At 33.0% G+C, this 11,379-nt stretch overlaps 1 protein-coding gene across 1 annotated transcript; it reads left to right on the plus strand.

The window, feature by feature from the left end:
- Nucleotides 1-1,243: 1,243 nt before the first annotated feature.
- Nucleotides 1,244-11,025, plus strand: LOC11429840 (serine/threonine-protein kinase TOUSLED). Its single transcript, XM_003616965.4, has 17 exons — nucleotides 1,244-1,688; nucleotides 1,817-2,062; nucleotides 4,331-4,417; nucleotides 4,666-4,851; nucleotides 4,972-5,022; nucleotides 5,511-5,618; nucleotides 6,520-6,564; nucleotides 6,839-6,951; nucleotides 7,034-7,100; nucleotides 7,450-7,516; nucleotides 7,865-7,959; nucleotides 8,026-8,205; nucleotides 8,379-8,589; nucleotides 8,984-9,248; nucleotides 9,377-9,431; nucleotides 9,630-9,791; nucleotides 10,384-11,025. The coding sequence occupies exons 2-17, from the start codon at nucleotides 1,838-1,840 to the stop codon at nucleotides 10,477-10,479; spliced, it is 2,013 nt and encodes a 670-aa protein (XP_003617013.1). The 5' UTR covers nucleotides 1,244-1,688; nucleotides 1,817-1,837; the 3' UTR covers nucleotides 10,480-11,025.
- The last annotated feature ends 354 nt before the right edge of the window (nucleotides 11,026-11,379 follow it).

Genomic DNA, 11,379 nt, shown 5'->3' on the forward strand with positions numbered 1-11,379 from the left:
AGTATAAAAACTAAAGGGACATAAAACTTAATCCGAAAAAACAATTAAGCTGCATAGATGACATGAAAGAACACTCTTTATCTCTTTCTTTTATTTGGTTATACACTCTTCATCTTTTCAACAGCATCATTCATCTCATCTTCCTCAATTTAATCCAGAAAAGATGATTATTTTTATGGGTTGGATTGAGGAAGATGATATGAATGTAGTTGTTGAAAGAGATGAATGATGTTATTTCATTTTAATCATTGTTGCCACAACTTACATGTCTCCAAAGAAATGCCAATCCAGTTATTTTGTGAAAAATGTCAAAATTTAACGTTAGGGACCAAAATGGCTAGCAGATTTAGAGTCAGAGACTTTTTTTAATGTTTTCACAAGTTAGTGATCATTAATTCATTATGACAACGAGATAATACATATATTTAGAAACCAAAATGACCGTTTACTTTTGTTTTTCCTTCCATTTCTATAACGGCATGTTCACACCATTTTTTGTATATGTACTAATTCACTGAGTTCATTCTCAATTTCTCAAGTTTAACGGATCCAATTTATAGGCTCATTGCCATCAAACATACTTTATCCAGTCACATTATAAGGAAATATATATTTTTTCTTTAGATTAATTGAGTAATTGATATCGCTGAACTATAATATAATTTAGATACATCAATTATTTAATGAATATAAAAAATAAATGGTTATTTATAAATATGACAAGCGAAAGTATGACTTATACTCATGAAAATACATATTTAAGAAGTACCAATCTCACATTACAATGTAACAAACATACACTCCTTAAAAAAAAAAAAATGTAACAAACATACACACAGACCCACACAATTTTTTGGACAAATACATTTTTTTTTATTATTTATTATTCTTTTTTTTTTTTTTTTTTGGTACAAATATTATTTATTATTCTTCTCGATCTTTTCACATACCTAATTTTTTTTTTAAGAAACATTTTTCATACCTAGATTGTTTACACTTAATCGATCCATCGCACAATTTCAATCGTTTGATCTTCAATCAAAGTATCAAGCGATTAGTACTTTACCTTTGTAAAATGAATTTAAAAACACATAATCAAAATGTATCTAATTTTTTTTTTTAAAGGAGAAATGTATCTAATTAAACGGTCCATATTCTACCCTAAATCCAATATTTTCATTCAAGATCAAAAGTATCAAGCCATTAGTCTCTTAGCTTTCCAAAACAGATCTAAACACGCATAACCACCAATTATTTCCTATTTTGACCCTTAGAAATCACTTTCCTAAAAACAAATCAACCCATAGCAATTTCACAAAAGAAAAAACTAGTCACACAATTTCAAAACCTCTATTACTTCCTTGTTTTGCAGTGATGCTTCATTCTCTCACCACTCTTAATCAAATCAATCTTCCCTCCCAAGCTTTTGATTCCACCACTCTTAACAAACCCTAGACCCCCTCTCTCTCTCCACAAAATCAATTAATTCTTTGATTTTTTTTACCCAAAATTTTCCTATTTTTTTCACTTTCCTTCACAAAATCAACACACACATCATAAATTTTTTGACCCTTTCATTTCTTCAACTGATTCTACGATTTTCCCATTTCATAAATTCCACAAAACCCTAATTTTCTTTACGTGGGTCGCTAAAAAAATTACACCTTTTTCTCTTTGATCACGAATGGGTAAGACCAAATTCACCTCAAAACTCGTTTTTTTTTCATTAAAGAAACGATTTTTTCTCAAAAGGGTTGAATTTTACGAGGTTATTGTGATTATGGTTTGAATGATTTTTTCTGTTTGTGAAAAACAGTTTGCAGTTACAGAAGCAACAATGTCGGATGATATGCTAGTGCATTTTTCTTCGAATTCTTCGAATCAATCGGATCAGTCTCTGCCTACAAAGATTGCCAAGTTGGAAGCTCGAATGGTAGGAAAAGGTTCTTCAACTGCTTCTCAGCAACAGGGTTGGCCTTCTGTTTCTTCTGCTGGGAAATTCAGTGGAGTAGCAGCTGAAGAAATGGTTGAGCCTTGTAGTTCAAGTGATTCTGATGATGATGTAAGTTTTATACATTTTTATCTGCTAGATGAGTGTTTATGATGTAAGCGATTCTGTTATATTTGTTGCTTATTTGATAAATGATAGGGATTTTCAATGCTGATTTAGTAGCAGGCTGTGGAAGTTTTTATTTGATTGTTTAACGAGTAAATAGTTATCTGGGTTCTTGAATGTGTCAGATGCCGTCGCTACCGTATTTGAATGTATCAAAAGTAGAAAACATCCCCAAATATATATTTCGTTAGTCAGTTTGATTCTCATAAGTGTTTTTGTTAGTCAGCTAGGTCCTTGAATGTGTTGTCCACTGTGAAGCTCGAATATGTGGGTGGGGTGGGGATGTCATACGATAAAAACACGTGATTTTTTATTTATTTTTTAATTTAGGATACGTTACGAGCTATATATGTTAACAAGTGATTCTGATGATGTGTACATTGTACATTTATGAGGATTATTTTTGTTTTATTTATTGCTTATTTGCTTGTAGTGATTGGGGTTTTCAATGCTGATTTGTTTTGTTGGTTGACTGATTGTTTATCGATTAAATAGCCATTTGGGTCCATGAATATGTCGAACGTTGTTGCACTCTCCTTACATTTTCAAAATTACAATTACAAAAAAATCCTTAAATATGTCTTTCGTTAGGCGGTTTGATCGTCAAATGTGTCTTTTGTTAGTAAGTTAGGTCCTTGAGATGTTGTCCACTATGAAGCTCGAATACGTAATGCAGGTGGGGATGTGATACGATACAAATACGTGAAATTTTTGAACTCTAGGACACGTAAGAGCTAGATATTTTTATTTTTTTGAAGGACGTAAGAGCTAGATATGTTAACAAGTGATTCTGATGATAATGACAATTTATTAATGAAAATATATTTATAGCTCAAATGAAAAATGGACCCCATCTAAAACTAAAATCGGGTCAAGTTCTAACTGTTCAAATGGATTCTGTAACAATAAGATAGCCACATTTTTCCATTATATACAGAATATATCTTGTCATTTTTATTTACTCATTATATTATATTATATAAATAAGATATCGATAAAAAAATAGTGTTTTTTTCCGTTATGGATTTCCTGGAACATATCGTCGTATTTTCAATGAGTTCGTATGGAAGATATTCAGTCCCTCATACTACAAGCTCACCCTAACCCAATATTTTATTTTCCCTTTTTATCTGCAAGGTTTGGTGGTTTGAGGGTTATTTTTGTTGTATTTATTGCTCATTTATTTGTAGTGATAGGGATTTTCAATTCTGATTGGAAATTTTTGTCTATTGTTGTTTTGTTGGTTGACTGATTGTTCATCGAGTAGTCATTTGGGTTCTGAATGTGGAAGACACTGTTACTACAATCTTCGTTTGAATGTATCAAAATTAGAAAAACATCTCCAAATATATATTTCGTTAGTTGGTTTGATTCTTTGAAGTGTCGTTTGTTAATAAGTTAAGTCCTTGAATGTGCTGTCCACTATGAAGCTCGAATACGTAGTGCGGGTGGGAGGAGTGATATATGATACAAATGCGTGATTTTTTTTTTTTTTGCATTTAGAATATGATAGAGCTAGATATGTTAACAAGTGATTCTGATTCTGATGTAAGTTTTATCCCTTTTTATCTGCGAGATAGGTTTGGTACTTTGAGTGTATGCATTTATGAGGTCTCTTTTTGTTATATTTGTTGCTCAGTTGCTTGTAGTGATAGAGATTTTCAACGCTGATCTAGTAGCTTTTTGTAGCAATTTTTGTTTGTTTCGTTTTGTTGGTTGACTGATTGTTTATTGAGTAAATAGCCATCTGGGTCCATGAATGTGTTGGGCGTTTTACACCGTCCTTGAATTTTCAAAATTACAATTGCAAAAAATCCTCAAATATATCTTTCGTTTGGCATTTTGATCCTCAAACATGTCTTTTGTTTGTGAATATGGTCATTGAATGTATCGACCATTAATCGAGAGTTGAGACACATTTATGGATGTTTGTATAAATTTGATACAGTCAAGGACTTTAGCGATACGGTCTTGCTCATTTGAGGACCAAAATGACTGTTTACTCTTTGTTTATCCTCATTATTTATCTGTTTATGGTTTTTGATATTATAAACGCATTCGGTATTTTTGTGTTTTCATTGTTGGTGTTATTCTGTTGACAAGATAATTTATTTTGAGTTGTTGATTATCTGGAAAATGTAAATGGTCGAATGTGTTCTTTTGATGGACTAAATTGATAGATTGCCCTTATCTTCATATTTCTTTCTATTCCAGAATGGTGCGGATTTCTTGATTCAAGCCAACACACGTAAGCGCTTAAAACCTCACGAAGATAACGATGATGTTTTTGAACGTGCTGAGGTTTGTTTTTATATGGTGGCTCTCTATATACTCTTTGCTATAGTAGTAATAGAATAGCCGTGTCTCATTGAAAATACGGCAATGCGTCAGATAAATTGTTTGTGCTTGGCTTACTTCTAAATACTATGTAGTTGCCATCTTCTGTTACTAGTATTTTGATGACTTCAACAATTGTAAGAAGTGGTACTCTGTCTCAATTTGGTGTCGTAGTTGTTTCCATTCCAACTGAATAACTATCACTATATCAGGTTGTTACTGAAGGAAGACAAACTAGTTTGGAGACAAAAAATAATGTTGATGCAAATAGAAAGAAATCTGGTCGTGGAAGAGGGAGTTCTGGTTCAAGCAGAGGCCGTGGTTCCAAATTTAATGATCAGACCAGAACACAAATTTCTTCTTCGACAGTTTCGGCTTCAAATGGTCAGAATGAGAATGTATGTCGTAAAGTTACTTCCCATCAAATATTTGGTTCTTTAAGCAATAAATTTTATGGATTGATCATTTATGTCACACTCCTTGATTGTTCGTTACAGAACTCATATTTTTGTTTGCAGGATGGTAGACTCAAAGATCCGTTTCGTAATGATAATGGTGCTTCATTAGAGGTATATGTCTTTTATATTTTTGAGTTCCACGTGCAAGTTTTAAGGCAAGTAGAAGAATGGGTGGCTTTATATGTACTCCCTCCGTCCCAAATTATAAGAAAACTAAAACATAAGAATTTGGAGTATAGTTTTTTGTGTTTTTTTTGGAAAAAGTTTTATAGGAAGATGTAAAAACAATTTTCATTGGCTATTGTTTATGGAAAAAATGAAAGACAGAGAAAATTGAATGTAATTTGCATTTAATTTTTATGAGAATAGACAAAAAAAATCATGGAAAAGATAAAAGTTTGTCTTTTTTGCTTATATTTTGGGACGAAGAAAATGTGTTTTTTTTGCTTATATTATGGGACGGAGGGAGTATATGATTAGAATTATGATATGATCTCTTTAAATTGTCCCTTTCCCCAACATATCTCAATGACATTGCTGGTACTTTAACTTCATTAACTTTCATTTTCTTATTTTATTTCATCTTTGTATTAAATTAGGAGGAGATTGCATCTTTACGTGCAAAAGTTGTTGTGTTGGAGGAAGACTTGCGTAAAGCAAAGCAAGAAGCCTCTCAGCATCAGAATATTTGTCCACAGTTAGAAAAGGTATATGAATAAGGGTGCGTTTGTTTCAGCTTTAAAAAAAAAATAGATTTTATGTTAAAAGAATCTAGAGATTTTAAAAAAAATCTAAAGTTAATTTTGTTTGTTTACTACCCATAAAAATCCATTTTTTCTAAAAAATGAGTTTTAACTTGTACATGTGTTACCTCCTTGTTGTTGAAAAAAATAGATTTTGAGAAAAGCTAATCCTAATAGCTTTTCATTTTATGATCAAAATAGATGTTTTTGATAAAATGATTTTTCTAAAAATCCTAAACAAACACTTAAAAATGAAAAAAGTGATTTTTTTAAAGGAAAAAATAGATTTTTTTTGGAAAAAATCCAAAACAGATGCACTCTACTTGTCCTATTGCAACAAGAGATGTGAATCAGAAGGATGTTTTCTGAATCTTGAATTGTATCAAATCATAAGATATCATGACAATTGATAAATAGTTTCAAAAACATACACCTATAAATGAAAGAAAATAATTACAATAGAATTTTCGCCCAAATTTTACTCAATGGAACTTAATTTGTCACTAATAATGAATCATACACGGCATATATAATTCTCAGATTCAACAAAATTTAAGGCCCAAACTAAAAAATGACAATAATTTACACTGTATTTCTTATAGAAGGTGCAACTGGGCAGTTGGTATTGTAACTCATATTCCAAACCAAGTCCGTTCTACGACCTGACAAAAATGGCAGTGAAACAACCGAACTGTGTTATTCAAACTGCATTCTTTTGATACCATTTGCTAATTGAATTTATAGTGAACTGTAATTATGCTTTTATGAATTGTAAATACGTATTAAAGGTAATAGAATTGACGGTGTTGCAATTAATGTGATGGTTTTCTGTTCTTCTTCTAATGTTTGATTTTGGCACATGTAGGAACTGAAGGAATTGAAAGATCTTGAGGAGCAAATGAAACCTAAGGTTTGATTATTTTCATCTTTTAATTGTGGTTAAACTTTTCCTTCTCGATTCTCTCAAGACACAAAACTCCTATTGGTATACATGTTATTTAAAATATAATGAAGTGATGGATTCAATTGTGCATGCACACGAATCTTCTATAACAAAGATGAACTAGAAATTTTAAAGAGGTTATCGTTCTCTTACTCCAAAATAAGTTAAGGAGCATTGCACGTGTCACTTATAAAAATTAAGTTAAGCCGGCATATTAACATCCAGTCCTTGAATTTTGTAGAGAACAAAAATAATATCCGATTTGCTGATATCAGTTTCAAAGGCTGAGAGACAAGAAGCAAGACTAAAAGTACGACAGGACTCATTGAGACTCGGAAATGTTGGTGTAATCAGGTATAGGTAGAGCATTGTGACAAATACGTTTTTATAATATTTTTATTTAGGTTTTCTTATTGGTTTATTATATGAATTTTAGAGCTGGAACTGTCTTATCTGAGACCTGGGAAGATGGTCAGGCGTTAAAGGATCTGAATGCCCAGCTTGTATGTCTAACCTCTTTCTTTCCCTTCATATTTATTTATTGAATTTATTATGCACCAATGGTATTTGTAAGTATGATCGTAGATGTCTTACCCTCTTTGGGACAATTTCTTCATAATATATTGGGATTCAAGATGAGATTCCTATTCAAAATACAATTTTAAGGATGGTGTCTTCGAACTTCTACTTGTTTTCCTTTCCGGTACTATTAGGCATTAGCTTGTGGTATATTTTGTGAATGCTTCTATAACTTTTCTGTGGTGGTTTTTTTATTTTCAATTGGAGCCATTGCATATATCAGTAGTTTGCATTAGTAATAACATGAATTACTTTATCTCTTGATATTTACAGAAACAACTACTCGAAACAAAGGAGGCAATTGAGCGCCAGCGCAAGTTATTCAAGAAAAAACAATCTGGTACCACTCAGTTTCCTTTTTTCTGTTAACAATCTGGGGAAGAAGGGTTAAGTGGACTGAACGAGTGACTGTCCTTTTCCGCTTTTCCTTTCCCTTTCCCTTCATTCGTAGTTTGTACCAATTGTCATTATAACTAACATATACCTTGGATCATAATAAACCTTCACTATTTACTTATTTATACGATATTATTATAAATCATGAATATGCTCCTTAAGATGGCTAATCGATACAATAAATATCTGTTTCAGGCTATGAGATACTGCTATGCTATCTTGTATCACATTATTCTGCTCACTTTCTAATGGTTTGGATTTTGTTTTTCTTGGCCCTTTTCCATGCCTGAAGATAAGGGTGATGGAATAGATGCAGAGGCTGGATTGCTGGAAGATATTCTCATTCACGAGGAAATCTATAAGTCTCGACTAGCCAGCATTAAACGGGTAAGTTGCTACTTCTCCGCTTATTCTATTTCCTCTTTATACTTCTACTGACTCAACAATTTTCAGGAAGAAGAAATTGTTTTGCGAGAGAGGGACCGCTACGAACTAGAGAAGGGAAGACTAATTCGTGAAATGAAACGCATTCGGGATGAAGATGGTTCACGGTTCAACAATTTTCAGATTCTAAACCATCGTTACGCCCTTCTAAACCTTCTTGGAAAGGGAGGATTCAGCGAGGTGTACAAGGTCTAAACTTTACTGTACAATATTAATCATTTTATCGTATTTATATTAATTTAGCGAATATTATACAAGGTTGAGTTACTAAAACCAGAATCCTAGAGAGTTCCTTTGCCTTTTATTGGCAAATGTAAATAAATACCTTTTTGCAGTGATTTGAAGTAAAAAATTTCCAGCAGGCTTTTGATTTGGTAGAGCATAGATATGTTGCATGCAAGCTTCATGGTTTAAATGCTCAATGGAGTGAAGAGAAGAAGCAAAGTTACATAAGGCATGCAATTCGGGAGTATAATATTCACAAGACCTTGGTCCATCGTCATATTGTTCGTTTATGGGACATCTTTGAGATTGATCCAAATACATTCTGCACTGTTCTAGAGTATTGCAGCGGTATATACACCTCATATGTTTTATGAAGATAATTGTTATGTTTACTTTTGTTATAGACTATGGGTCTGTTTGGATTGAGTTATTTGAGCTTGCACTTTGTGAGACTGTTTGAGAGAGCTTATGAATACAACCTATGACATGTTAATAAGCTGTTTTCAGCTTATTTCCATAAGCTCTCCAGAACAACTTATGAAAACAACTTATAGCTTATATGAAAACTTTTTGATTTGATTTTATCTTTTATTATAGAAATAACTTTTAGATAGCACTTAAATGATAAACACATTATAAGTGCTTGATGAATTTGTTTATCCAAACATGCTTATAAATATTGTATGTTTGATTTCTTGTTTTGTCTACTGCTCCTTCATTTGATCCTCCTCTGTTCTACCAGGGAAAGATCTTGATGCTGTTCTTAAAGCAACACCTATATTGCCTGAGAAGGAGGCTAGAGTCATTTTAGTTCAGATTTTCCAAGGCCTTATTTACATGAATAAAAGAGCACTGAAGATTATCCATTATGATTTAAAGCCCGGAAATGTTTTGTTTGATGAGCTTGGTATTGCCAAAGTGACTGATTTTGGTCTCAGCAAGATTGTGGAGAATGACGTGGGATCCCAGGGTATGGAACTTACATCCCAGGGGGCTGGAACGTATTGGTAAGTGATGAAGATCATTGTTGTAGGATTTCAAATTTTGAAGTGTTCCAAACTTGTTGGTTTTAAACTTCTTTCAACATTTGCTTTAATAAACTTCTTTTTGCCTTTCTTTCATTTTTGATTTGCAGGTATTTGCCTCCTGAATGCTTTGAGCTCAGCAAGACGCCTCTTATATCATCCAAGGTCATTAATTTTTTTTTAGTCGTGGATGCATGGATCATTTTTTTTGTGTTATGATTTATGAATCTCAATTTGTCAGTCATTTTGGTCAATGGATATTTCGTTTTAACATAAGTTTCGTGATGTCGGTATTGTGCAAACAAGTGTTGGATAATTATCTTACTTGATATTCACATAACATTTCTGACTTGTGGAAAACAGGTTGATGTCTGGTCTGCTGGTATTTTGTTTTATCAAATGCTATTCGGCAGACGTCCTTTCGGACATGACCAAACACAAGAGAGAATACTTCGTGAAGACACAATTATTAAGGCACGCAAGGTTGAATTTCCCTCAAGACCTACTGTTTCTAATGAGGCAAAGGTAGGTTGAGACCTTTTATGATAAGTACTGCCCGTAGCTTATTGTTCTTTGGCCATCGTTCATTTATTTATATTATTCTGTGGACAATCTTCACCTGTTTTAGGTTATATTATTGCATGAAAATTCAACTTTATTCTATGTGCAGTCGCAATTAGCCTTGACAATTCATCTGAATGTGCAAATTCTCTCCTTGGTATCACAATGCCATTAAAATGTTAATGGTTTGATAGTTGAAAGTAATTTGCAGCAATGAGAAAGTATTGGTAGTGCAAGATATTTTTTCATTTAAAAATTTATATTTCTAATTATCATCAGCACTCAGCAGAACCATAATAATATTTCTTAGGCATTGTATTATTCTCTAAGTAACAAACTATAAAGTAATTATAATCTCAACTGTTGAAGAAGGAAACAAACTATGAAGTAGAAGTCTCACTGTTGATTTCCAATCAAGAAATATAATTTCGCACTGTTTTCTCTGAATAAAACTCCTCACAGTTTATAGGAACCAAATCCAAAATACCTCTACTTACTGCCTACAAATATCACTGAAACCTGACAATTATCTCTACTGCATGTACAAATTTGTCAGGAATTTATACGGCGGTGTCTGACATATAACCAGGCTGAGAGACCAGATGTATTGACCATTGCTCAAGATCCATATCTCACATACGTGAAGAAGTAGTGATGTTCATTGACATGGCTTTGTTACCCTCTCCCCACCAAAAAAGCATATGGGGATCTCATCTTCTAACTTCAGTCACATAAATATCTGTCAGAATTTGTATAGGCTGTTAAGGTTTTCTTGTCTCAAATGAGTGAGGGAAAGGATTTTTCCCATTCTACAAGGAATTCTTGTTTTCTTCATGCATTTATCATTTTGGTTCAAAATACCGGAGTAGCAAAAAGCTAGTTGAGTTGACTTGACCTTGAAAGGGTCATGATGTATAGGTAGGTAAGAAGTTTTTTTTTTTTTTTTTTTAATTATTCTTCTTGCCACCAAATTATTGGATTATAATGCATATTGATCGGCTACATTTTCTTTTCATTTGTGGAGAGTTGTTTAAAGACATTTTATTGAAGAGTTTGCTTATCTTACAATTGTGTAATAGATGGTTCAGCCTAGTATGTGGTGCTTGGTGCAAAAGTAGTTTTCGACCATCATGTGTGATGATGTATTTCAATCAAACTGGCAATGATACAGCAATGAAAAACAACTTGTTATTTGTAACTTGGCCTCCGATTCTTCTTAGTTACATATGCTTGTTCAACTTTGGCGAGCCAACTTTTGAAACCTTGGGTTTTGTAATTCCCTGATGAGGGTTTGCAGTGCCTCAATAATAATGATGGCAATTGGGGCCCCCAACATCATTTCTGAGAGACGAACTCGCACGTGCACAAGTAGAAGGAAGGCATTTGGCACACTACCATTGTGGCCGCGTGGGCGTGGCAACCGCAATCTGTGTTTTGCCACAAGGGCTTGGACGTTATGAGCTCTATTCTTTGCCTCCTTCTATAGGTCATCATCACCAAGAGCATGCTTCTTGAGTTCTCAAGAGTCTTGGAACTTTTATCAACAGTTACG

This window comes from Medicago truncatula, chromosome 5, assembly GCF_003473485.1.
Source record: "Medicago truncatula cultivar Jemalong A17 chromosome 5, MtrunA17r5.0-ANR, whole genome shotgun sequence".
Lineage (NCBI taxonomy): Eukaryota > Viridiplantae > Streptophyta > Magnoliopsida > Fabales > Fabaceae > Medicago > Medicago truncatula.

Bases quoted from the DNA above. Each gene is read 5' to 3' on its own strand.
- LOC11429840 (XM_003616965.4), top strand. From the start codon at position 1,838: ATGTCGGATGATATGCTAGTGCATTTTTCTTCGAATTCTTCGAATCAA. The intron at 9,432-9,629 runs GTCATTAATTTT...TGTGGAAAACAG, and splicing joins CGCCTCTTATATCATCCAAG to GTTGATGTCTGGTCTGCTGG. The intron at 9,792-10,383 runs GTAGGTTGAGAC...CAAATTTGTCAG, and splicing joins CTGTTTCTAATGAGGCAAAG to GAATTTATACGGCGGTGTCT.